At 47.2% G+C, this 24,839-nt stretch overlaps 1 protein-coding gene across 1 annotated transcript in view; it reads left to right on the forward strand.

Annotated features, from left to right (window-relative positions):
- The window catches only part of LCT (lactase), a 100,143-nt gene that overhangs the window by 48,224 nt on the left and 27,080 nt on the right, over positions 1–24,839 (forward strand). Inside the window, exons 9-12 of the mRNA XM_088472243.1 lie at positions 7,175–7,443; positions 11,882–12,172; positions 14,746–14,944; positions 21,575–21,777. Coding sequence (XP_088328369.1) covers positions 7,175–7,443; positions 11,882–12,172; positions 14,746–14,944; positions 21,575–21,777 — 962 coding nt within the window. The remainder of the gene's footprint in view (positions 1–7,174; positions 7,444–11,881; positions 12,173–14,745; positions 14,945–21,574; positions 21,778–24,839) is intronic.

Here is a 24,839-nt window from a genome sequence, read left to right on the forward strand (position 1 = left end):
GGGGGCCCCCACAACTTAGTTGCCCTGGGGCCCCCACAAGCCTTAATCCGGCCCTGATCCCTGGCCTGAGCTGACTAGGTGTAGTCTAGGTGTCAAGTGTAATACTTTGGCCGGGGGACCTGGTAGAGGGGTTCTTCGGCTGTCGCATTACACCCTCACTAGAAAGTGGGCCTAATTCAGACCTGCTCGCGAGCGGGTCGATGTTGGCGCATGCGCACGACGGAGGCGGCTCCGTCGTGCACATGCGCGAGACCCGGATAGCGACGGGCAAGCCGTCGCTCCGGGTCCCGCTACAAAGGGGGCGTGCTGTCGATGGTGAGTGACAGCACGCCCCCTTTGGTGGGCATGCCATGGGAACGCCTACCGTCTAGGGCCGGCCCCACTGACATGACAAGTGATGTCAGTGGGAGTGCTCTCGGCTCTGATAGAGCCGAAAGCACTCCAGGGCTTGTGGCAACGAGACCCTACCACAAGGGTCTCGTCGCAAGCCCGATGGTCGCGATGGTCTTGACCATCGCGACCATCTCCCTGGCCGCTCGCTATAGCTGTGGGTGGTCACCCACAGCTATACGAGCGGCCAGGAGGCCGCTCTAAAAATTCAGAAGGACGGCCCTGATTCAGAGCGTCCGGCTCTGAATCAGGGCCAGAGTCCGGTGCTGGTTATGGATAATACAGGGGACCCCTACTTCTTTTGTCCCCTGTATTTCCACAATGAGGACCGACTCAACAGAGCCATATGCTGGTTCATAAAATACAGGGGACCCTCCGCATTCTTTCCCCTGTATTTTAAAAACCAGTACAGGCTCAACAAAGCCCAGGCCCAGTTATGCTTGTGGGGGGGGGTCATTTTTTTTTGTTTGTTTTTACTGTTTCCTTTTTTTTTACATGCAGAAGCCTTCACGGATCTCGCTGATCTGTGAAGGCATCTGTATAACTCTGACCTATTGATGCTAGTAGCATTAAACGGTCCGAGTTTACATATGGGAAAACAAACCCAGACTGACATAATGTAATAGCCTCAAACTCACAAGTTCACAGGCTATTACATTTGGCGAGTTGTGAGACAAACTCTGCGCTCTGGGCCTGATTCAGAGCCGACGCTATTTGCGGACGGTCGTTCCAAAAAAGGGGCCGGCTATTTAAATTGAGTGCTCGCTCTTTGCAGTTTGTTGATGCCTCTATGTCTGAGCGAGCGAACGAAAAATGCGCTCGCTATTTTGTAAAGACGCCCTTTTCCGTTCGCATCACACGTCATCTCCGGTATTTATTTGATTAATCGGGTACATCGAAAGGCATCTGAACTGCTCGCAGTGCTTGTGGTAGGGTTTTCCTACCGCTATCACTGCAAGCTTTTCAGGCTAAAAGACAACCAAGTGACATGGTCGATGACGCTCCTTTACTAATTATGCACTCCCATTAAACGCCCTTTTGACCGTTTGGCATGCCTGCGTTCGGATCTCCACTCCCCCGTTTTCAAGCACCTTCCCCTGTTACCACCCACAAACGGTACATTCTGTCAATCAAATAAGCAGTCCCTCGCTGTTTTGCGAGCGCACGATTCCCGACCGCAATGACTGGTTTGCGCATGCGCATTACGACCCATGCACATGCGCAGTTGTGCGAACATCGCTCATAGCAAACGAGCGCCCGCTTACGAGCGCCTCTGAATCAGGTCCTCTGATCTTTAAATGTGTGAGAAGGTCCAAATTTGTCTCACACAAAAAACTCAGACTCTATTACATCTCGACCAAAAATATGCTTATCTCTATAGCCTATTTGGGGCTACAAAAACTGGGATATCATCATTCCTTCATTAAAACCTCAGCATTACACAACTTCTTTATTACACAGTTTCATTGATTAAACAGCTAATTAATATTAATATGGCTTATTAAAGTAAAATAATTGTGAAGTCTGATCAGCTCATTTGGGCCTGTATTCAATTTGAGCCGAGCCGCGTTAACTTAACGCGGCCCGGACTTAACGCCGACTTCGCCTGTTTTCCAAGCGTTAAATATTGCGTGCTTGTCCGCGTATCCCCATATTCAATTTGAAAGTAGGCAAAACGGGACCCGGCGATACTTGGATCGGCGGTAAAAAAATGGGAATTTTCGGGAAATAATCCTTGGACCCCCAAAGATGTCCAGACATGGCGTATCACTATGGGTACCCCCGTTTTTGGCTGCAAAAAAATAGCCGTGCAGGTGTTTGTTTTTCCTGACTTTGAAGAAGTGATGCAGAAGAGCATTTAGCTTATTTTTTTCATTTTTAAAAATGGTCCCATCAAATTTGGGGTACATGAAAATGGGTACTAGCATATTTTTAAGCCCCAAAACACATTTTTTTAAAATCCTGCAAAAATGCACCTGCCACGGCTATTTGAAACCTGAATTCCTTCAGGAGTTAAAAATGGGGGCACCCATAGTGATCCCCCATGTCTACACATCTTTTGGGGGGGTCCATAGAATATTTCCCGAAAATTCCATTGTGTTGTACCTGTAAATAAAAAAAAGGAAAACTTTACAAAAAAAATGACAAGGTCCCCCCCAAAAGCCGAACCAGCCCCAGGCTTGCCAGCCAGTGGTGGTTTCTAAAAATATGGGGAACAAAAAGTGTAGGGTTCCACCGTATTTTAGAAACCAACCCAAGGCTGCAGGGAAAAGTTCTGATTTCAAATATAGGGGTAAATTTAAACGGGGGGATCCCCCTATATTTAAGACCAGCACCAGACCCAACCGACCGGGGTGTAATGCCACAGCCCGGAGACCCAATCACCGGGGCTCCAGGTCCAAAGCATTAGCACCCCAAATCAGTCAGCGCAAGCCAGTGATCTCGGGGGAGTCGGGGACCCCCCAAAGAAGGGTCCCCCCTCCCGAGCACCACAGGCTTACGCTGTAGCCCGGGGCTCATTCCCATACCCCTTGCTTGGTGGGTATGGAGGTAATGGGGGGGCCAAATAATGTAAAACTGTTGTGTTTTACATTGGAACTTCAAGTGCCAGCATGCCTGCCATTTTGCACTTGTGGAACAACAAGTGCCAGCAGACATAACTTTATTACCACACCTACTAATTCACGCATACTTACCTATACCAGAAGTATCTGTCGCCTTCTCCAGTAGAATATCCTTAAAACATGGCTCTGCAAAGAAAAAATCATACTCACCTATATCCTGGCACTAGTCTCCACAGCAATTCAGCTACTTTGCAAAACAAAAAAACCAGTATACACGACACACGCACTAGCTATCAGTATGTGTGTTGCCACATATACTCATCGCTACCAAATGCCAGCTGACGGGACTGAACAGGGCTTTGCAGTCCCATCAGCCAATCAGCGGCCGCGCTGACTGTAGAGCGCCCTCTGATTGGCTCCTGCTACTGACAGTTCCCACGTGGGCGAGTCACACCATGTGGGAACTGTCAGTAGCCACAGCCAATCAGCGGCCGCTCTACAGTCAGCGCGGCCATTGATTGGCTGATGGGACTGCCAGCTCCGTGCATGTTCCGTCAGCTGGCAATCGGGAGCGATGAGTATGTGTGGCAACACACATACTGATAGCTAGTGCGTGGGTCGTGTATACTCCTTTTTTTGTTTTGCAAGTACCTGGATTGCTGCAGAAACTAGTGCCAGGATATAGGTGAGTATGATTTTTTTCTTTGCAGAGCCATGTTTTAAGGATATTCTACTGGAGAAGGGAACAGATACTTCTGGTATAGGTAAGTATGCGTGAATAGGTAAGTGTGTGTAATAAAGTTATACTGTCACGGTGTGTGTGTTTTGTCTCTTTTTAACTATTTATTTGACAGTGAAGTTACAGGTGCCGCATGTCTGCTGGCACTTGTTGTTCCACAAGTGCAAAATGACAGGCATGCTGGCACTTGAAGTTCCACTGAAAAAAACACAATAGTTTTACATTATTTGGCCCCCCCATTACCTACATACCCTCCAAGCAAGGGGTATGGGGAAGAGCCCCGGGCTTCAGCGTAAGCCTGTGGTGCTCGGGAGGGGGGGACCTTTCTTTGGCGGGTCCTCGACTCCCCCGAGATCACCGGCTTGTGGTGACCGATTTGGGGTGCTAATGCTTTGGACCTGGAGCCCCGGTGATTGGGTCTCCGGGCTGTGGCATTACACCCCGGTCGGTTGGGTCTGGTGCTGGTCTTAAATATAGGGGGATCCCCACGTTTTTTTTACCCCTATATTTAAAACCAGAACTGGTCCCTGCAGCCTTGGGTTGGTTTCTAAAATACGGTGGAACCCTACACTTTTTGTTCCCCATATTTTTAGAAACCACCACTGGTTGGCAAGCCTGGGGCTGGTTTGGCTTTTGGGGGGGGCCTTATGTCATTTTTTTTGTAAATTTTTACCCCGTTTTTTTTACAGGTTAAACAAAACGGGAATTTTCGGAAAATATTCTAGGGACCCCCCTAAAGAAGTGTAGACATAGGGGAGGACAAAGGGTACCCCCATTTTTAACTCCTGAAGAAAGTCGTGGTTTCTAATAGCCGCGGCAGGTGCATAAATGCGGCTTGGAATAAGGTGATGCAGAAGAGCATTTAGAAGTTTTTTTAGGGCAAAACAATTATGCCCATCAAATTTGGGGTACTTGAAAATGGGGTTCAGCATATTTTAAAGTTGCTAAAGTGACTTAAAAAAATCATGAAAAACCCACCTGCCACAAACACCTGCAATCAAAAAAACACTTGGGGCATACTTGGGGACCCCCCCAGAGTCAAGTTCGCTATTTTTTAAGATTTTACCCCAACTTTTTTTTTCTCCCCCTTTTTCAAAGTAAATTTTTGGGGTGTCCTTAATTTTTTTTTTTGACACAGATTACCTTTGGGGGACTGTCTGAAGGCTACACGGGGGTTCTTGAAATGTTGCACCCCAATTCTGCACTTTTTACCACCTGCCATTCATAGGCTATACTTTACCGCCAATTACATTGCATTGACTTTCCGCCTAGGTGGAAAGTCTTTCAAATTGAATACTGGGTAAAACTAAAATAGGCGATAATGACGTCATCGGCGGTAAATTAACGCGAATCCGGACTTAACGCCTCAAATTGAATACGGCTCTTGGAGTTCCAAAGTTCAAAAGATTTATTCACACAAAGAAATACAAAGAGCGCCGCCAATACAATGCGCAATTGAGGCTGGCACCAACACAAGGCTTCAATCCTGAACGCGCTGAAGGCCGATTCAGAACCGGTCGCAAACGCTGAGCGCTTGCAACCGGGTCGATGGTGGCCCAGAGCGCATGCGCACGACGGAGCCAGCTCCGTCGTGCACATGCGTGAGGCCCGGATAGCAATCCGTCGCTCCGGGTCTCGTACCAAAGGGGGCGTGCTGTCGATGTTGAGTGACAGCACGCTCCCTTTGGTGGGCGGGCCGGGGGAGTGGCTGCCCAAACGGAGGCGTTCCTATGTGAACGCCTCCGTTTGGGGCTGGCCCCATTGACATTACGAGTGATGTCAATGGGAGAGATTTCGGCTCTGTTAGAGCCGAAATCTCTCTGGGGCTTGCGGCAACGAGACCCTACCACAAGGGTCTCGTCACAAGCCTAATGGTCGCGATGGTCTTGACCATAGCGACCATCTTCCTGGCCGCTCGCTATAGGGGCCAGGAGGCCGTTCTAAAAAGTAAGTAGCCCGGCCCTGATTCAGAGCGAGCGCTCTGTCAGAGTGTCCGGCTCTGAATCAGGGCCTGACTTCCAAGGGTCAGTGTGGTACAATTTAAAGCCTAACATTCATATAGTCCACAGAGAATAAAGTCAATGGATACAGGTAGGGATCTGTGTACACTCAACGTCTGATAGGTCAGGGACTTCTCCCAAGTGACTGGAACTAGATTGATTCTGAGGGTCCTGCCGAAGAGTATTCCATGCCTGGTTTCCTTTGTCTTCCAATATCATGTTCAGTTGTAAAGGGTGAGGGGCTGACACGAGTTTCGGGGCAGGGACATATAAACAATATATGACTTAAGGGCCTGATTCAGACCCACTCGCAAGCGGCTGTCCACTCGCAAGAGGGTCGATGTTCTGCACTGAGCATGCGCACGACGGAGGGAGCTCCGTCGTGCGCATGCGCCAGACGCGACGAGCGAAGGACTTTCCTTCGCTCGTTGTGTCTGATCAAAGGGGGCGTGCTGCCGATGTTGATTGACAGCACGCCCCCTTTGGTGGGCGTGCCGGGGGCGTGCCTCCCTGACGGGGCGTTCCCACGGGAACGCCTCCCGTCAGAAGCCGGCCCACTGACATCACTAGTGATGTCAGTGGGAGTGATTTTGGCTCTGATAGAGCCAAAATCACTCCGGGCCTTGCGGTTGAAAAACTCAACCGCAGGCTCCGGCTCGCAGTGGCGATGGTCGCGATGGTCAAGACCATCGCGGCCATCAAACTGCACGCTCATATAGGCTGTGGGTGGTGACCCACAGCTATACGAGCGTCCAGGAGGACGCTCCATAGTTATGGAGGCCGGCCCTCATTCAGAGCGTGCGCTCTGCTCAGAGCGTACGGCTCTGAATGAGGGCCTAAATTCCTAAGAAATTGGTCTACAGCATACTTGCCTACAATGCCGGACGATTTGGAAGGCTCTTGATTTTTCTGGCAATCCCCTGTACTCCTGGTAGTGTGGCCGGATCTCCTGCATCCCACCCACTTCCTAGTGAAGTGGACAGGATAGAGAGATAATACAACTAGGAACCGTGGTCCGTAGGGAGACGACGGGAATAAAATTACGTAATTGCCTAATTTTAGCCCCGCCCCCTCCCTTTGTACCTGCGAATCACAGCATTTTTTTCAAGGGGATGGGGCTTAATGACGTGAAAGCCCCCCTCCAAAAATGTAGCCAGCTGCATCTCCTCTCCAGGCTTCTACTGGGAAGGAGACAAAAAAAGTAGGCAAGTATGGGCTACAGGCATTATATATGACATTTATGTGATCGACTGATATACGTAATTTCCACAAAACAATGTAAATCATTATATGCCAATAAGTCTAAACATGAATATATAGTTATGCGAATAAATAGAAATGAGAAATTACGCATATAAGAAAAATAATAAAATATGTTTTAAACGTACAGAAAGTGTTGTGTATTAGCACTTCATTCAATTTTATTATTCGGCTTTAGCAGTCTAATAACTGAATAAGATTTGCTTATTTTCTTTGCCCAGCTTACAGTCTTGATGGGGTGAATCTTAAAGGCTATACCCCCTGGAGCCTCATGGACAATTTTGAATGGAACTCGGGATACAGTGTGCGATTTGGGTTTCACCACGTGGATTTCATGAATCCTAACCGTCCAAGAACAGCGAAACGATCTGCCATTTATTACGCCGAAGTTATACGCAACAATGGTATCCCGCAACAGAAGGAGGATGAGTTTGTATATGGAGAGTTCCGCAGTGATTTTGCATGGAGTGTGGCTTCCGCATCCTATCAGGTTATACATCTTGAGAGCCGATTAGGAAAAATTTTACTTTTCTTTATGCAAATTTATACCTAAACAAAGTAATCTTGTAACCTGCAGAGGACATTTTTAAAAATTGTTATTTATAAAAAAAAAAAAAACAATATTGGAACCATCATTTTCTGAGGTTTATTCATGATGTTAATTATTGGGGTCCGATAATTAACATTCTAACTCGTCGCGGAATCCGGAGCAATTCAGCATTGCACCAGCACGGTGACTGCTAATCCGAAAAGAAGTTGTCCCGCGAGCGGTTTCACTGCTGCTTTTGGAGTAGTGACTTTTTTCACTGTGAATCTTTTCATGGCATTTGCCATCTTTAAGGTCATGCATGCGCACTTGTCTCACTGCTCCAAAAAGATTCTGAAAGGAACAGTGAAGCCGCTCGCGGGACAGCTGATCAGCTGTCACCGTGCGGGAGCAATACTGGATTGCTCCGGGTTCCATGGTGAGTTAGAATGTTAATGAATAGACCCTTCAAAACAAAATATTATATTTTCTGAGCTTGATGAATTCTGTCCCCATACTAGTCATACATGCCTACCCTCCCAATTTTTCGGGTAACCCCCCGCACCCCCGGAAGGGTAGGCATTTCTCCCGCATTCTGCCCACTTCCTAGTGAAGTGGGCAGAATGAGGAGAATACCCGCGGCGATTGTGGGTCTCAGTGAAGGGGGCGGGGCTTAAGATGTGATTCTGCATGAATCACAGCATTTGGCCCCGCCCCGTATGTAAATTTTACCCAATCGCGGCAGTTTGGCCGTGAGGGGGCGGGGCTTAATGACGCGAATCGTTAGGCCCCGTCCCCATCGGCCCCCTGCTGCTTCTCTTACCCGGGCTTCTCCCGGGAAGAGATTATTAAAGGTAGGTAAATATGATACTAATGTATGGGGAAAGCGGCCCATTCCACTAGAGGAAGGTAAGCAGGAGATATCTGTGCTACTAGTGTATGGGGACAGCGGGCCATTCCGGGAGAGAAAGGTAAGCAGGAGATATCTACAGTGGCGGACTGGGCCGGGGGGCAGGGTGCCATCTGCCCCCCGGACCGGTACAATTGTGCAGCACTAGGGCCACTGCTGCACTACTGTCGCATGTGGGGGATAGGGGTTTTCCGGTCCAGTCATCGGACGAGTACTGATGACTGGACTGTAGTATGTTCTTTGCTCCTCCTCCACACAGCCGCCGCTGGCGCCGCTGCGGAGGAGCTACTGTGGTGTCGTGAGATGATGACATCATCATCTTGCGACTTGAGTATCTCTCTTCCTCAAGCGAGTGGACTGGGAAGGGATAGCAGCGCTAGACCTACCTGGGTGGGCTGCCTGAGACAGAGTGACATGGCCTCCCCGTGTGTTTGAGAGACAAAAGCCCTGCTTGCCACCGTGGGGCTGACAGGTAAGCAGCAGCTCTCAGCACAGTGCTTCACCAGGCTGGCACTCGTATATATATATATATATATATATATATATATATTTTACAGTGTAAGTATAAGTATATATATAAATATACACATTATACAGTATATGTGTGTGTGTGTATATATATATATGTGTATATATATATATATATTATACAGTGTAAGTGTGTATGTGTGTATATATATATACAGTAAGTGTATATATATATGTATATATATATATATATATTATACAATGTATGTATATATATTATACAGTGTATGTATATATATATATATATATATATACATATATATTATACAGTGTATGTATGTGTGTGTATGTATATATATATATATATATATATATATATATATACACATAATACAGTGTATGGATATATATAATATACAGCGTAAGTATATATATTATACAGTGTGTGTATATATATATATAATATATATAATACGATATATATCTATATATATATTAGGGATGTGCAGGCTCGGATAGGTTCGAGTTTGCACGTTGAGTTCGGATTTTTCCCTCCAAAAAAACGGAACTCAGAAAGAGGCTAAACGTCATCTTACATGGACGAACATCATCATTCCTGGACTTTTGTATGTATTGAGGTCAAAGTGAGGCGACGTTTCGGGGTGCAACCTCCTTTCTCAAGTCAACACCACAGATATCTATTGGCTTGAGAAAGGGGGTTGCACCCCAAAATGTTGCCTCACTTTGACCTTAATACATTGGATATTATGATAGTCTCTGAGTGTTGTTTTCTTTATGCGATTATTTTGATAGTCTCTGAGTGTTGTCTTCTTTATGCAAATATATATATTTTGCAGTGCTTAGTATATGTGAGCCTGTTGGCTGGGTTACTTTTTATTTTTTAAGATGTAGACTAGAGCGAGATGTGCATACTGTACATACACCAGCCTCTATATTCCCCTTTGCTGCTGCTGCAGCTAGTGGCAGGAACACTTGCATTGTTATTCTGACAGCTACCCCCTTCTGACATGTACTCTCTCCCACTGGTCCCTTAACCCCTGCAGCCTCTCCCCCTTCTCCCCTGCACTCTCTTCCACTGTCCCTTTCTCCCCTGCATTCTCTCCCACTGGCCCCTTAACCCCTGCAGTCTCTCCCACTGTCCCCATTTTCTCATCTGTACCTGTGCCCCCTCCTCATCTGTGCCTATGCCCCGTACCAGCATGATTGCCTCTGCCCCTTTCCCGCATGGCTGCGATCAGATTTGGCATGTATGGGCGGTACACATTCACATTCAACAACACAAAATTGAACCTAAGGATGGCAGGCAACACAATTTTCTGTTACTAAGGGGCATATTTATCACAATAAGCATTTTTAATGCGGATGCGATAAATATTTTACACCAAAGGCTCAATGTGTAAATTAATATTTTCATTCAAATTTACTAAAATCCTCTTGCCTGGAGACAGGCTCTGATAAGAGCCTGCCTGGTGAAGAGCTGGAAGCTTTCTGGTTTGGTCTGTGCATATATCACCAGGGGCCAACGGAGAGGGATCCAGAGCACCCCTCTCCAGAAGAATTTGCTAAATTGTAGCCCATAGGCTACTATAGGGTAATGCCATCTGGATATGACGTTAACCTAACGGGGCCAAGCTCAGGAGTGTTTCACAATGTACTAGTAGAAAAGCTGGGGCCACCTGCTTGTGTTTGCCCCCGAGGTTGAAAATTGCCAGCCAGCCCCTGGATATCTGTGATACTAGTGTAAGGGGACAGCGGGCCATTCCACTAGAGGAAGGTAAGCAGGAGATATCTGTGATACTAGTGTATGGGGACAGCAGGCCATTCCGGGAGAGAAAGGTAAGCAGGAGATATCTGTGATACAAGTGTATGGGTACAGCAGGCCATTCCACTAGAGGAAGGTAAGCAGGAGATATAGTATCTGTGATATCTCCTGCTTTACCTACTTGATGAATGACCCGATAACTTAATTTTTACAATTGCAGGTGAAAATGTTAATTTTCACCTGCTTTTGTAAAAATTAAGTGATGATGAATAGGCCCTTCTGTCTTTTTTCTTTGTAGTGTTTAGAAACTTATACTAAGGATATTATTGTTCTCATGGGTTACAGTACCTGTGCCCTTAAACAGTTTTCGTAAATGTCACCATGCATGTGTTACAAACATAACAGCATACGAGTTAATTATCAGCTATTGCATTCATTTTGTGACCACAAACACTGATTGCCTATGAGAGCACAGCATAGGTGTAAGGCATTACTCATGAGGCCCAGCGCTGAGACTGACAGGTGTTCTCTATTTGGGAATATAATTTAATATATAAAATTATGCAAGTAAATATCAGGTGCTCACAATAAATTTGAATTGACTATAGTAAGCGCCAAGATAACATGACATAAGGTTGAAGGAGGCTGTATTAAATACCTTAGTGGGAGAGGATAGATATTTTAATGTGAGAATTATCTAAGGGCCTGATTTAGTACGGATCGCAACTGCGAGAATGCACGCAGTCTCACTGCAATGGTATGCTGATCCATTGCGATCGCTATGCCGCCGCAGCACAAAAAAAGGACTGCCACCTTACCTTACACACATCCATAATGTTTAGCAAGACTGCGAAACCATCAGTAACATCAAGTACAATCGGAGCCTCACACACCCTTGCACAAGGTCAGACCTTACTCAGAAATTGCTAACCTTGGCGGTACTTCCTGTCAATCACTCTGCAATGGGGCTGCGTAGTCGCTGCGATCGCAGTCCCGATCGCAGTCCCAGTCGCAGTAGCTGGTTCGCATACGCATGCGCAGAATGCAAAAATCGAACGATTGCGTGTGTAATCATAGTTGTGATCCTTGCTGAATCACGCCCTAAGTCTATAGAGGGCATATCTGCTCTAAAATATACTGAAATGCAGTGGTCAGTATAGACTGACTATGAAATACTTTCCCGATATCATAGCAAACTCCCAAGTCTGCTTTCACAAACATGTTTCCTCTCTGACTCTTAGATTGAAGGAGCCTGGAGGGCAGATGGAAAAGGCCTGAGTATCTGGGACACATTTACCCATTCACCATTCAAAATCTCAAATGATGACAATGGTGATGTGGCCTGTGATAGCTATCACCGGATTGATGAGGACGTGGCACTGCTAAAAGACCTCAAAGTCTCACACTACCGATTCTCCATCTCCTGGTCTCGGATTCTCCCGGATGGAACGCTGAATTTTGTGAATGAGCCAGGGCTCAATTACTACATTCGACTTATTGATGCTCTCCTGGCTGCCAATATCACACCTCAGGTAAGATGGAAGTCATTACAGTCATGTACCTAATTGTGGACATAAAAGGTCTGGTATTTAAAAAAGCTGTACTAAGGGAAACAAACACATTCCTCCTCTATATATTTATGTCTCACAATAACTGGATAACATTCCAGTCTTCATATTGGTGCCAAGCGTCGTCCTGACCAGTCTTGATGAGGTCTTGGCTCCTGCCAGTGTGTCGGCTATCAGTACACCCGCGGACCTGGTCGCCATTCTCCTAGTGCCGTCTTCTCAGTGTCCTGAGTCTCTGGGTCACTGGGGCTCCCCTGTAGGGCTGGCATGCTGTTCAGGTTGTAATCTGTAGTTCTGATCACATGAATACTGGCACTAGAAATGCCTAATTTAATCAGCAAGTGTCCATATAAATACTCCCTGAGCACCATTTGGTGATAGAATATCAGATCCCATACCTAGCTTCATCGTTCTTGCTTATTTAACTTGAGTTTTACAGTGTACCAGTCCCTTGCCAGAATACAGTTACCGAACCAGTACCTGTGCAGGCCTAACCTTTTTCTATGTTATACAATTCACTAGATACCGATTCTGTGCCTCACTATAGTACCTAACCATCATATTACATTAAGAGGGCAGTTAATTGCCTGCCACTGGCAGCGAAGTCCAGACCATCTTGTGATGGTTCCTAGTGAAGATTCAGTTCCGCTAACCTCTAACTGACTATAGCGTCTATATATCCATCCTGAAAACATGACACTATGAAATCATAATGAAGGATGTGACCATTTGGCATTGACCAGTGGTCATGCTGAGAGTAGATGATCAAAGAGAGTGACTGTCTTGGTTCCCCAGCTTTAGGACTGTAGTTGTAGTTCAATAGAAAAAAAGTATTGCACAGGTTAGGAGTTAGAGTGTGATGATAAACCATGCTTAAAGCAAAATAACTTTACAAAAATATGTTTCTGTAACAGAATTTTGAAATACAAATGAATGAACATGTAGGGGCCAAGCTGAGTAAATAACTTGCTCAGAAAAAAATATGGTATTATTAATGCACATACGCAGAGCTGTACACATCTCACAGGTATATGGCTGTGCATTGGCAGTATATACAACTGGTTTACTACAGGTCGTCATCATCATCATCAGTGTGTTCTTGAATGAGAGATATGTAGGTGCAAAAGATACTTCTTCTAGCAGGATGATCTCCATAGGCCACATGTGCATGAAGATGCCCCTTCATACCCCCATTCTGCCACTCGGTGTAAGTGTACAGTTGATGCAATCAGTATACTCTTGTCTCTGCACTCCCATATTTGCATACGGTCACTTTCTGAACATGCACAGTACTAATGCACTATGCGTATATTCAGTTCTGGATAAGCCTCGTATTGTCAGTGACACTAGACTAAAGAATGCTATTGCAAACTAATTAGTACAGTAGTTTATTTACATACGATAAACCTGTAGTTACAAACACTAAATTCACAAAAGTTGATTACACTGTTTAGGTGATTTTACTTTTGTTTATTTATTACAATTTCAATCATATCTTTTTTCTGTTATTTTTTGCTTGTTTAACCCCAACCGGAATTATTTAGTAAGAGAACAAAAGTGAAATGATCACATTTACTCTAAGCAGCTGGTGTAATTCTCTCTCCAGCGGTCACACTCTTTCCCTTATTTTCTCAGTGCTGGGACACCTCTAATTTCACTATATTCCTCTCCCCTCTCTCTGACTGTCACTTCATCCTCATTTCTCTCCCTTGTCTACAATCACTCGGTGTAACTATAAGCCCCTCCACCCTGACTCTTTTTCCCTCCTTGGACTCACCTTTTTCCACCATCGGTACCCTTTACTGCCCCAACAAGACTGCTTCACTCAATAACTCCACCCTAACTTCTGCCCTGGACCTTCTGCCCCCTCTGCCCAGCTCACATTTCCCCGCCAGCTGCGACCCTTCAAAGCCACCCACAAATGACAGCCCCCGGGGTTCCGAATAGCCGTGTAGAATCGGCCAGGAAAGAAGGGGAGCAGGGGCGGCTTTGCGGGGACAAATAGGCGAGTGCTAGGAGCGGGCAGCGGGGTTGCGAGCCGGACACGCCGCTGGGGGACAGAGGTGAAGGAGCGGGGAGATACGGAGGACAGCAGTGAAATGTTTCAGGCAGGCAGGAAAAAGTATCTATTTCCCAAAAAGCTGTCATCGCAAAATAGAGCAGGAAGTCCACTACTGACATCACTAGTGATGTCAGTAGGGCCGTCCACAAATGCCAGGCGTTCCAAAGGGAACGCTTGCGTTTGTGCAGCCACCCCCCCTTCCCGCCTACAAAACGGGACAAGCTGTCACTCACCATCGACAGCCGCCCCATCTTGTAGCGAGACCTGTAGCGACGGAGCTGCCGTGGCTGAACGGGTCTTGCGCATGCGCACGCCGGAGGCGGCGCATGCGCAGTGGGGGACCATCGAATCTGAATCAGGCCCTTAGTGTTCACTTGTTGCCTAATATATCCCACCCCCATAATCAACCTGTCAGTGGTTTTAATGTTATGTCTGATATATGTATATATATTTCCCCCCTTCCCCTGTTATGTAGGTAACTATATATCATTGGGATCTACCACAAGCTCTACAGGACAACGGTGGGTGGGAGAATGAGACTGTAGTGGCAAGGTTTAAGGACTATGCCGAGCTGCTCTTCCAGAGATTGGGAGACAAAGTGAAGTTCTGGATCACTCTGAATGAGCCCTACATCATTGCCAATCTGGGGTACGGATACGGTACAGCAGCTCCAGGTGAGATACAAATCTGTGAATATTTTCTCTGGATGTGTAAAATTAGAATTACATGTAGAATACAGATCTTCTAGCTAGGCCTAGGTTGTGTACCAACAGACATTACATTATTTAGTTTTCTACATGAATTATACATAGTTTTAGTTCTGCCACTTGTGCATGCTACTAATAACTTTTCTATTGCCTTTTTCTGTGAAGAAAAACAGACATGTTATTGTTAACCTATGTACCTCTGAGTTCAGGGACTGTGTATCAGGAGAGTTTCGGGTGGATAGCCGTAAGTTTGTTCATTTTTTTAATTTTATTTTGCTGAAATAATGGCCCTGATTCAGAGCCGCTCGCTCTGACCAGAGCGCTCGCTCTGAATCAGGGCCCTCCTCCATTAAAATGGAGCGTCCTCCTGGACGCTCGTATAGCTGTGGGTGACCACCCACAGCATATACAAGCGTCCAAAAAGATGGTCGCGACCATCGGACTTGCGAGGGAAACCCTGCTGTAGGGTTTCCCACTGTGATGTCCCCTGCGGTAGGGTTTCACTAGTGATGTCAGTGGGGCCGGCTTCAGACGGTAGGCGTTCCCATGGGAACGCCTCCGTCTGGCCGCCACGCCCCCGGTACGCCCACCAAAGGGGACGTGCTGTCAGTCACCATCGACAGCACGCCCCCTTTGGTGCGAGACCCGGAGCGACAGCTTGGCTGTCGCAGTCCGGGTCTCGCGCATGCGCAGGACGGAGCTCCCTCCGTCGTGCGCATGCGCAGTGGGGACCATAGACCCACTTGCGAGCGTACTGCCGCTTGCGAATGGGTCTGAATGACCCCCAATGCACCTAACTCGTTACTGTTAGTGCTGCAAACAGAGAGTATGTCACACTGAAAGTGCTTTCAATGTACCGTGATGCTCAGAAAATTAGGGTTCATTAGGGTTTTACTGAAATTTACTCTGTGCATAACAGCAGTAGAGATGTGCACAAAAACCCCATGTTTTGGTTTTGGTTCTATATCATCGCCGTGTTTTGGTTTTGGCGTAACCTCCCTCAAGTGTTTTGTTTCAGTTTTGGATTTGGCTTTGTATTTATCAAAATGTTGATAAAACTTGTAACTTGGCCCTGTTTTTGCTCCTATAGTAGTATTAACATCAATAACATTAATTTCCAGTTCAATTTGAGCACCACACAGCACCTAAAATCATGAGGACGGGACTTAAATGCAATCCAAAATACACGAGATCCGGTTTTTAGTTCCAAGTTCTGAACTTGGCAGGAAGACCCGAGTCGGGACTTGGTTCTACTAGGAACCCGAAAGTGATACGAGCATGGACTCAATTCGACTCGAAACCACCAAAGTTCGGGTGTGTCCGGTTTTCAGCAAAACTGAACTGCTCATCTCTAATCATACGGGCTTTCACTGTGAGCAGGGTACAGCCTTTGATGGCCATCACTATTCCCGGTACCGCTCACATCATTCTCCTTTTTTTCAGGGGGCGTGGTCACGGCCTCACCCACAAGAAAACAAACAATAGAAAATAATGTGCATGGTAATGGAAATAGTAATGGTCATCGAAGATTGTACCATTGATGGTCGATGGTTTCAAACCAATGTTTGCTCAACAATGGAAAAAAACTTGACGTCAGTCATAGACAATTGATGGTTGCAAACCATCGATCATGGATAGCCATGCCTAACTGAAATGCTGCAAAGGGGGACATTTTAGCTGTTCCCCTCCAACAGGCAGAGCTGGATTTAGGCTTTGGGGGGCTGGGGCACTTAAGACAGGTGAATGTCTATGTCTGCAAGTCTGTACTCATCTATGTCTGTCTGTTTGTGCTCCTCTACATATGTCTGTATGTAAGTACACCTCTATGTCTGTGCCTCCCTATAGGCCTGGTTCAGAGGTGGACGCAAATGGATTCTTGGCTGCGATCCCATAGACACCATGATGGCGAAAAATATGCAAGCCCCCCAGCTTTGTATTGAGACGCCCACTGACTGCCTCTCATTTCTCTCACTTGCATGGGGGGGTACAAACATTGGACGCACACCGGTCGATAATCGACGATCTGTGCAATCCTATGGTCAAGTAGAATGGCCATGGGAACTGAGATGTCACAGCCATTTTGTACTGAGTATGGTATTGCAATCGCAGTTTGCGACATACCCTCAAAATGGTCGCGACTCGCTTTTGTTTGAGCTGCCACTCCCCCATCACCTCCCATAAACGCTCCCTAGTTGTCGATCACACCACATTCAAATCTTTGCTGCGACTGCCATCAGTAATGAAACTTGACCCATGCGCAGTGCGACTTATACATATGTGCAGACGGCGATAATCACTCAACTGCGAAAACAATGGCATTGCGTACCTCTGAATCAGTTCCTATGTCTGTATGTGTATAGCTCTCTATGCATGTATGAGCAAACTTCCTGTCTGTATGTTCATCAATGTGCTCCTTACCTGCCACCTGTGTGTACTACATCGTGCCTCCCATCTGTATGTTTGTCAGTGTGCTCCTCACCTGCCACCTGTGTGTACTATATTGTGTCCCCGTCTGTATGATTGTCAGTGTGCTCCTCACCTGCCACCTGTGTGTGTACTACATTGTCGCCCCATCTGTATATTTGTCAGTATGCTCCTTACCTGCCACCTGTGTGTGTACTATATTATGTCCCCGTCTGTATGCTTGTCAGTATGCTCCTCACCTGCCACCTTTGTGTGTACTATATTATGTCCCCGTCTGTATGCTTGTCAGTATGCTCCTCACCTGCCACCTTTGTGTGTACTATATTGTGTCCCCGTCTGTATGATTGTCAGTGTGCTCCTCACCTGCCACCTGTGTGTAGCTTATTGTGCCCCCGTCTGTATGCTTGTCAGTGTACTCCTGAATTGCCACCTGTGTGTGTATTATATTGTGCCCGTCTGTATGATTGTCAGTGTGCTCCTCACCTCCACCTATGTGTGTACTACATTGTGCCCTGTCTGTATGCTTGCCAGTATGCTGCTCACTTGCCACCTGCGTGTGTACTATATTGTGCCCCCGTCTGTATGATTGTCAGTGTGCTCCTCACCTGCCACCTGTGTGTATTATATTGTGCCACCGTCTGTATTCTTGTCAGTGTGCTCCTCACCTGCCACCTTTGGGTATTTTATTTGCCCCCATCTGTATGCTTGTCAGTGTGCTCCTCTCCTGCAACCTGTGTGTAGCTTATTGTGCCCCTGTCTGTAGGCTTGTCAGTATGCTGCTCCCTTGCCACCTGCGTGTGTACTATATTGTGCCCCCGTCTGTATGATTGTCAGTGTGCTCCTCACCTCCACCTGTGTGTGTACTACATTGTGCCCTGTCTGTATGCTTGCCAGTATGCTGCTCACTTGCCACCTGCATGTGTACTATATTGTGCCCCCATCTGTATGATTGTCAGTGTGCTCCTCACCTGCCACCTGTGTGTGTATTATATTGTGCCCCTGACTGTATGATTGTCAGTGTGCTCCTCACTTGCCACCTGCGTGTGTATTATATTGTGCCCCTGTCTGTATGATTGTCAGTGTGCTCCTCTTCTGCCACCTGTGTGTACTATATTGTGCCCCCGTCTGTATGCTTGTCAGTGTGCTCCTCACCTGCCATCTGTGTGTAGCTTATTGTGCCCCTGTCTGTATGATTGTCAGTGTGCTCCTCACCTGCCACCTGTGTGTACTATATTGTGCCCCCGTCTGTATGATTGTCAGTGTGCTCCTCACCTGCCACCTGTGTGTACTATATTGTGCCCCCGTCTGTATGATTGTCAGTGTGCTCCTCACCTGCCACCTCTGGGTATTTTATTTGCCCCCGTCTGTATGCTTGTCAGTGTACTCCTGAATTGCCACCTGTGTGTGTACTACATTGTGCCCTGTCTGTATGCTTGCCAGTATGCTCCTCACCTGCCACCTGTGTGTAGCTTATTGTGCCCCCTTCTGTATGATTGTCAGTGTGCTCCTCACCTGCCACCTGTGTGTACTATATCGTGTCCCCGTCTGTATGATTGTCAGTGTGCTCCTCACCTGCCACCTGTGTGTACTATATTGTGCCCCCGTCTGTATGACTGTCAGTGTGCTCCTCACCTGCCACCTGTGTGTATTATATTGTGCCCCCATCTGTATTCTTGTCAGTATGCTCCTCTCCTGCCACCTGTGTGTAGCTTATTGTGCCCCTGACTGTATGCTTGTCAGTATGCTGCTCACTTGCCGCCTGCGTGTGTATTATATTGTGCACCCGTCTGTATTCTTGTCAGTGTGCTCCTCACCTGCCACCTCTGGGTATTTTATTTGCCCCCGTCTGTATGATTGTCAGTGTGCTCCTCTCCTGCCACCTGTATGTAGCTTATTGTGCCCCCGTCTGTATGATTGTCAGTGTGCTCCTAACCTCCACCTGTGTGTGCACTACATTGTGCCCTGTCTGTATGCTTGCCAGTATGCTGCTCACTTGCCACCTGCATGTGTACTATATTGTGTCCCCGTCTGTATGATTGTCAGTGTGCGCCTCACCTGCCACCTGTGTGTACTATATTGTGTCCCCGTCTGTATGATTGTCAGTATGCTCCTCACCTGCCACCTCTGGGTATTTTATTTGCCCCCGTCTGTATGCTTGTCAGTGTACTCCTGAATTGCCACCTGTGTGTGTACTACATTGTGCCCTGTCTGTATGCTTGTCAGTATGCTCCTCACCTGCCACCTGTGTGTACTATATTGTGCCCCCGTCTGTATTCTTGTCAGTGTGCTCCTCACCTGCCACCTGTGTGTACTATATTGTGCCCCCGTCTGTATTCTTGTCAGTATGCTCCTCACCTGCCACCTCTGGGTATTTTATTTGCCCCATCTGTATGCTTGTCAGTATGCTTCTCACCTGCCACCTGTGTGTGTACTATATTGTGCCCCTGTCTGTATGATTGTCAGTGTGCTCCTCACCTGCCACCTGTGTGTATTTTATTGTGCCCGTCTTTATGCTTGACAGTATGCTCCTCACATGCCACCTGAGTTTAGCATATTGTGCCCCGTCTGTATGCTTCTCAGTGTGCTCCTCACCTGCCACCTGTGTGTAGCTTATTGTGAGCCCCTCCCCCCTGTCTGCATCTGTTTGTCAGTGTGCTCATCATCTGCCACCTACAATATGTGTACCTTATTGTCCCCCCATCCCCTCTGTCTATAGGTTTGTCAGTATGCTCATCACCAACCCCTCCCCGGCTTCTGCGCATCAAACGCCTGTCCCAGTGGTTTCCTTACTTAAGAGGCTGCCTTCTTCTTCTCTCGCTGAGTCCCAGAGCGGTTCTTCAAAGGGTTTTACTCGTAACCTGGTGCCTAGAAGTTATTGCCAGGGCCGTAACTAGGGTAGTGCGACCTGTGCCATGGCACAGGGCACTGCAGGGCAGGGGACACTGTTTGGGCCTGTCAATTTTCCTGTTTATTATCATTCTCACTTGTAGCTTCCTCTTCTTTTATCTACAGCATCTCCTGGCTGCCCCAGGAGTACCCCATCTATTCCCTGGCCCTTCCCCATGAAGCCATGGCCCTTTTCATGTGCACTATCTTATGTCCCTATTTAAAAAATGGGGGGTGTGCCAATGCTCTCTCTGGCACATGGCACCAAAAAGTCTAGTTACAGCTCTAGTGATTGCACACACACTGAAAGCTGAGGGTTTCGGAATTATGATTCTCATGCGCTGTCACAATCTTTGCGATCGCATAGGAGGCGTGGGGAAGGAATCGGGAAGCGGACTGCCTAAATACCGGCAGCCGGCTTCCCGACTGTCTTATCCCGGCATGGGTGAAATGCCGGGCGTCTAGATGTAGACGCCCGCATTTCCCCGACGCCGGGAGACCGGCGCCCAGCATCACGATCGTAGTGATGCCAGGCGCCGCGAGAGGACAGCCGCGGGGGGGGGGGATTAGGTTTAGGGCTCCCGGGGGGGACTTAGGGTCAGGCACCCCCCCGGGAGGGTTAGGGTTAGGCTAGGGGGAGGGAGGGTTAGGGTTAGGCACCCCCGGGGGGGACTTAGGGTTAGGCACCCCCCCGGGGGACTTAGGTTTAGGCAGCGGGGAAGGAGGTGGTTAGGGTTAGGCACTTGGGGGGGAAGTTAGGGTTAGGCACCCCTAAGGAGGGTTAGGGGGGTTAGGTTAGGTTAGCAGATACTTACCTAGCCACGATCGGGATTTCCAGCGCTGTCGGGCTTCCGCTGCTTCGCACTCTGCTCCTGTCGGGCTGCCGCTGACGGAAATCGAACCGCCGACCATGCGGCCGGCGGTATATCATACCCATTCCGGAGGCATGTCATGTCAGTTTTGCCACCGGGAAATCCTCGGGGGTGGGGACAGTTAATTATCACACATTGTAGCTTTGGACAGGACTGTAACTGATGGTACTTAGGCCCAACTACTTTAATCACTGAAATCAAGCTTTCAGAATTATCTTCAACTACAGCTATCAAATTAAAACTCATGTTTTCTGCCTCATCAGGCTTTAAATAGAAATTATTGCTTTAAGAATTGTGCACTGCTGTTATTGTCTAGAATCACATATGTAGCAGCCAGATTATAAGAACCTATAAAATGCTTCTGATGGGTTTGTGTTATTGTGACAAGTCTGATATTTTCTTTAATTCCATTAAGGAATTATTAACAGGCCTGGGCGTGGACCATACGAAGCTGGGCATAATCTCATCAAGGCACACACGGAGGCCTGGCACCTCTACAACAGTACATACAGGGCAAAACAAGGAGGCCTCATTTCTATCACTATCAATTCTGATTGGGCTGAACCAAGAAATCCATACAAGCAGGAGGACGTTGATGCAGCAAAGAGATACATGATGGTATGATCCAAACAGCCACCCAAGGACTTTTAGAGGCGAAGACAGATCATTTAATGTAAAATATTTTATGACATGAAGTGTAATTAAACATTGCATTGTGTTTTAGGAAAATTCACACCTTAAAAAATAGTTTTCATATAAAACTGATGACATTTAGGGCTGCAATGCTGATATTCGAGCAAATGGTCAATGTTTTTCAACTACGCATGCATCTAAGGGCCTGATTCAGATTTGGGAATAGAGTAAGAAAGAGCCATCAACTGTGTATCATGGTAAGGGATCGGCATGGCCGGTGGTTCGATTCCCTCCCCCTAGCCTAACCCTCCCGGGGGGTGCCTAACCCTAAGTCCCCCTTCCCCGGCGGCTGTCCACTTGTGGCGCCCGGCATCCCTTCGATCGGGAAGCCGGGCCCCTGTCTCTCAGCGTCGGGAAAATGACAGGCGTCTAGATATAGATGCCTGTCATTTAACCCACGCCGGGATAAAGCAGTCGGGAAGCCGGCTGTCGGGATCATGTCAGCCGGTTTCCCGATTGCATCTCCTTGGTAAAACCATGCTGCTCTGCATAGTGGGGCAGATGTAAAATGTGCAGAGAGATGAAGAGTGTGTCCAAGCGCAAAACTAAATTGCAGTGTAAAATGAAATTGCCCAGCATTCAAGGGCTACATGCAAAAGCAGCCAGTATTTACCCCACATGCAAAAAAAAGTATGTATTTTCACCCCTTGCATTGCAACATGGTTTTTCCCGGTGCACAGTTACTTGCTTTATCTTATTTTATTCCCAAATCTGAATCAGGCTCTAAGTCACTAAAAATGTTGCACAGCGCATGTGTCCCATGGTGTGTACAGTACACACAGAGGCACAGTTGCAATTTAGAGCACGATATTCAAGAATGTATTGGAAATGTGCTGGGCAGTGACTGGGAGGTGGCTACTCAGATGCACGAGCATGGGCTGTCTTATGAGTATGTTATGGGAGTGTTGCCGGTGTCTTTGAACTGGTGGCAAACTCAGATGCTTAGGGGCCTATTCATCAACACTAAAATAACGTTTTTAAGGACATTTTCCTTAAATAACGTTATTTTGGTATTCATGAACAGACTTAACACAGGAGATATCACAGATATCTCCTTGCTAAGTCCCCCTGCGTTAATTTCCACACTCCCCATACATTAGTATGGGGATGTGGAAATTACGGTATTCATCAAATTCCGAATATTATCAATTTTCGGAATTTGATGCAGTTACTATTCGCCACTGTGAGGTGGCGAATAGCAGAATCCACTTACCTGTATCAGCGTGTGCAGGTCCCCCGACGAGTCCCTCCGGCGCTCTGCTCCGTCCTCAGGATCCGGAGGCTGGTCTGTCATGTGTGCTCCCCAGCAGAGCACAAGAAAGTTTAGAAAAAGAAAAAAAAAATTATTTGTTTTTCTAATCTGTCATGTGGTCTGCAGGGAAACCACATGACAGACCAGCAGGACGGAGCCGGAGGCTGCTGCACGGACAGGTAAGTCGGGGGGGGGGGGGGAAGGTGAGCGGAGGGGGGATGGGGGTGGGGGGGGTCGGGGGGGGTACGAAACTTACCTCATCTGTAGGCAGTGCTGCGCATGCGCTGGTTTTACAGATGTAACAGCGCATGCGCAGCACTGTTTCCAGACGCGATAAGGTAGTGTAGAGAGGGAAAAGTATCTATTTCCCGAAAAAGCTGTCATCGCAAAAATGACAGCTTTTCGGAATAGATACTTATGGAGAGGTGGAATGATGAATTCCACCTATAATTAGCTAGAACTCCATGAGAGTTCTAAAGCTAATTATCTCCATTGAATTTTTACGTTTAATGAATAGGCCCCCTAATCGCTTACACTGGAGGCCGTACATACTCGGATGGAGATTCTGCACCTAGCATTGGGTTGGTGCAAGGTTTCATGTTGCGACCGATAGTTGCATCTAAAGATGCACCATGCATAGAAGCTGTATTTCAGCATCTAAAGACACATAGGGGTCTATGTACTAAGCAGTGTTAGGAGACAGAGTGAAAAGTGATAAGCAAGTGATAAGGTGCCAGCCAATCAGCTCCCACCTTATCACTTTCTTATCACTTTTCACTCTGTCTCCTAACACTGCTTAGTAAATAGACCCCATAGTTATTTATTGATGAAGTAGTGAAAAGCCCTGTTTATCTGAATTCAGGGCTTTTCACTGCTTCGTTCTATTCATGAAGCGGGTTGCTGTGGAGACGTTCATGACTTCTCCAGGGGCGCCCCCGCTCCATGGCTGGATCGCTTCCCCATACAGTAGTGTGGGGAGAGCAATTCATAGAAGAACGGAAACTCAGCTTTCTGTTCCTCTGCTGCGCACAGATTCGCCATCTCAGGATGGAGTAATCTGTACAGCGAAACGCAAAGAGCAGGGAAGAGAGCAGCTTGGCACCGTCTCCACCCCCTTTAGACCAGCAGCTATAAAACAACATTATATAACCTATAGATGTGATGCGATATATAGTGATATTTTTCGGTAGCCAGTTCATGTTCTATATGAATAGACCCCTTAAAGTGGACATCTCAGTCCCTGCACAATCAGGCGCATGGCTTTACATCAGGGAAGGGCTTGTAGCGGTATTAGCATAAAGTGGTATACACAACGCCGGCAAAAGATGCACACTCGGCCGCTGCAGCGTCTTACACAGGCTCTTAGTGTTTTGCTGTAATTCATCTCCTCTATAGTATGGTATTATCTATAGTACTTTGGGGTATATTCACGTAGCAATGAACAGCCCTTTGTCAGTGATACCTGGGCTTTTCACTGCTTCCTCCTATTCATAGAAGGGGTTACCGTGGAGAAATCTCAGATTTCTCCAGCAGCACCCGATAAGGATGCATATCGCGTCCCCATACACTAGTATGGGGAGAGTGATTCATAGAAGCACAAAAAGCTCTGCTTTCTGTTTCGCTTTGCAAAATCCATTCGCCATCTCAGGATGGCATAAGGAAGCTTGCTAGGGGAGAAGAGCAGCAAAGACTGTTGTCTTTCTACCTTCTCCCTGTTCTCTCCGCTCTCGTCACC

The sequence above is a fragment of the Taudactylus pleione genome, unplaced genomic scaffold (genome assembly GCF_031769625.1).
Source record: "Taudactylus pleione unplaced genomic scaffold, aTauple2 ptg000122l, whole genome shotgun sequence".
Classification (NCBI taxonomy): Eukaryota; Metazoa; Chordata; class Amphibia; order Anura; family Myobatrachidae; genus Taudactylus; species Taudactylus pleione.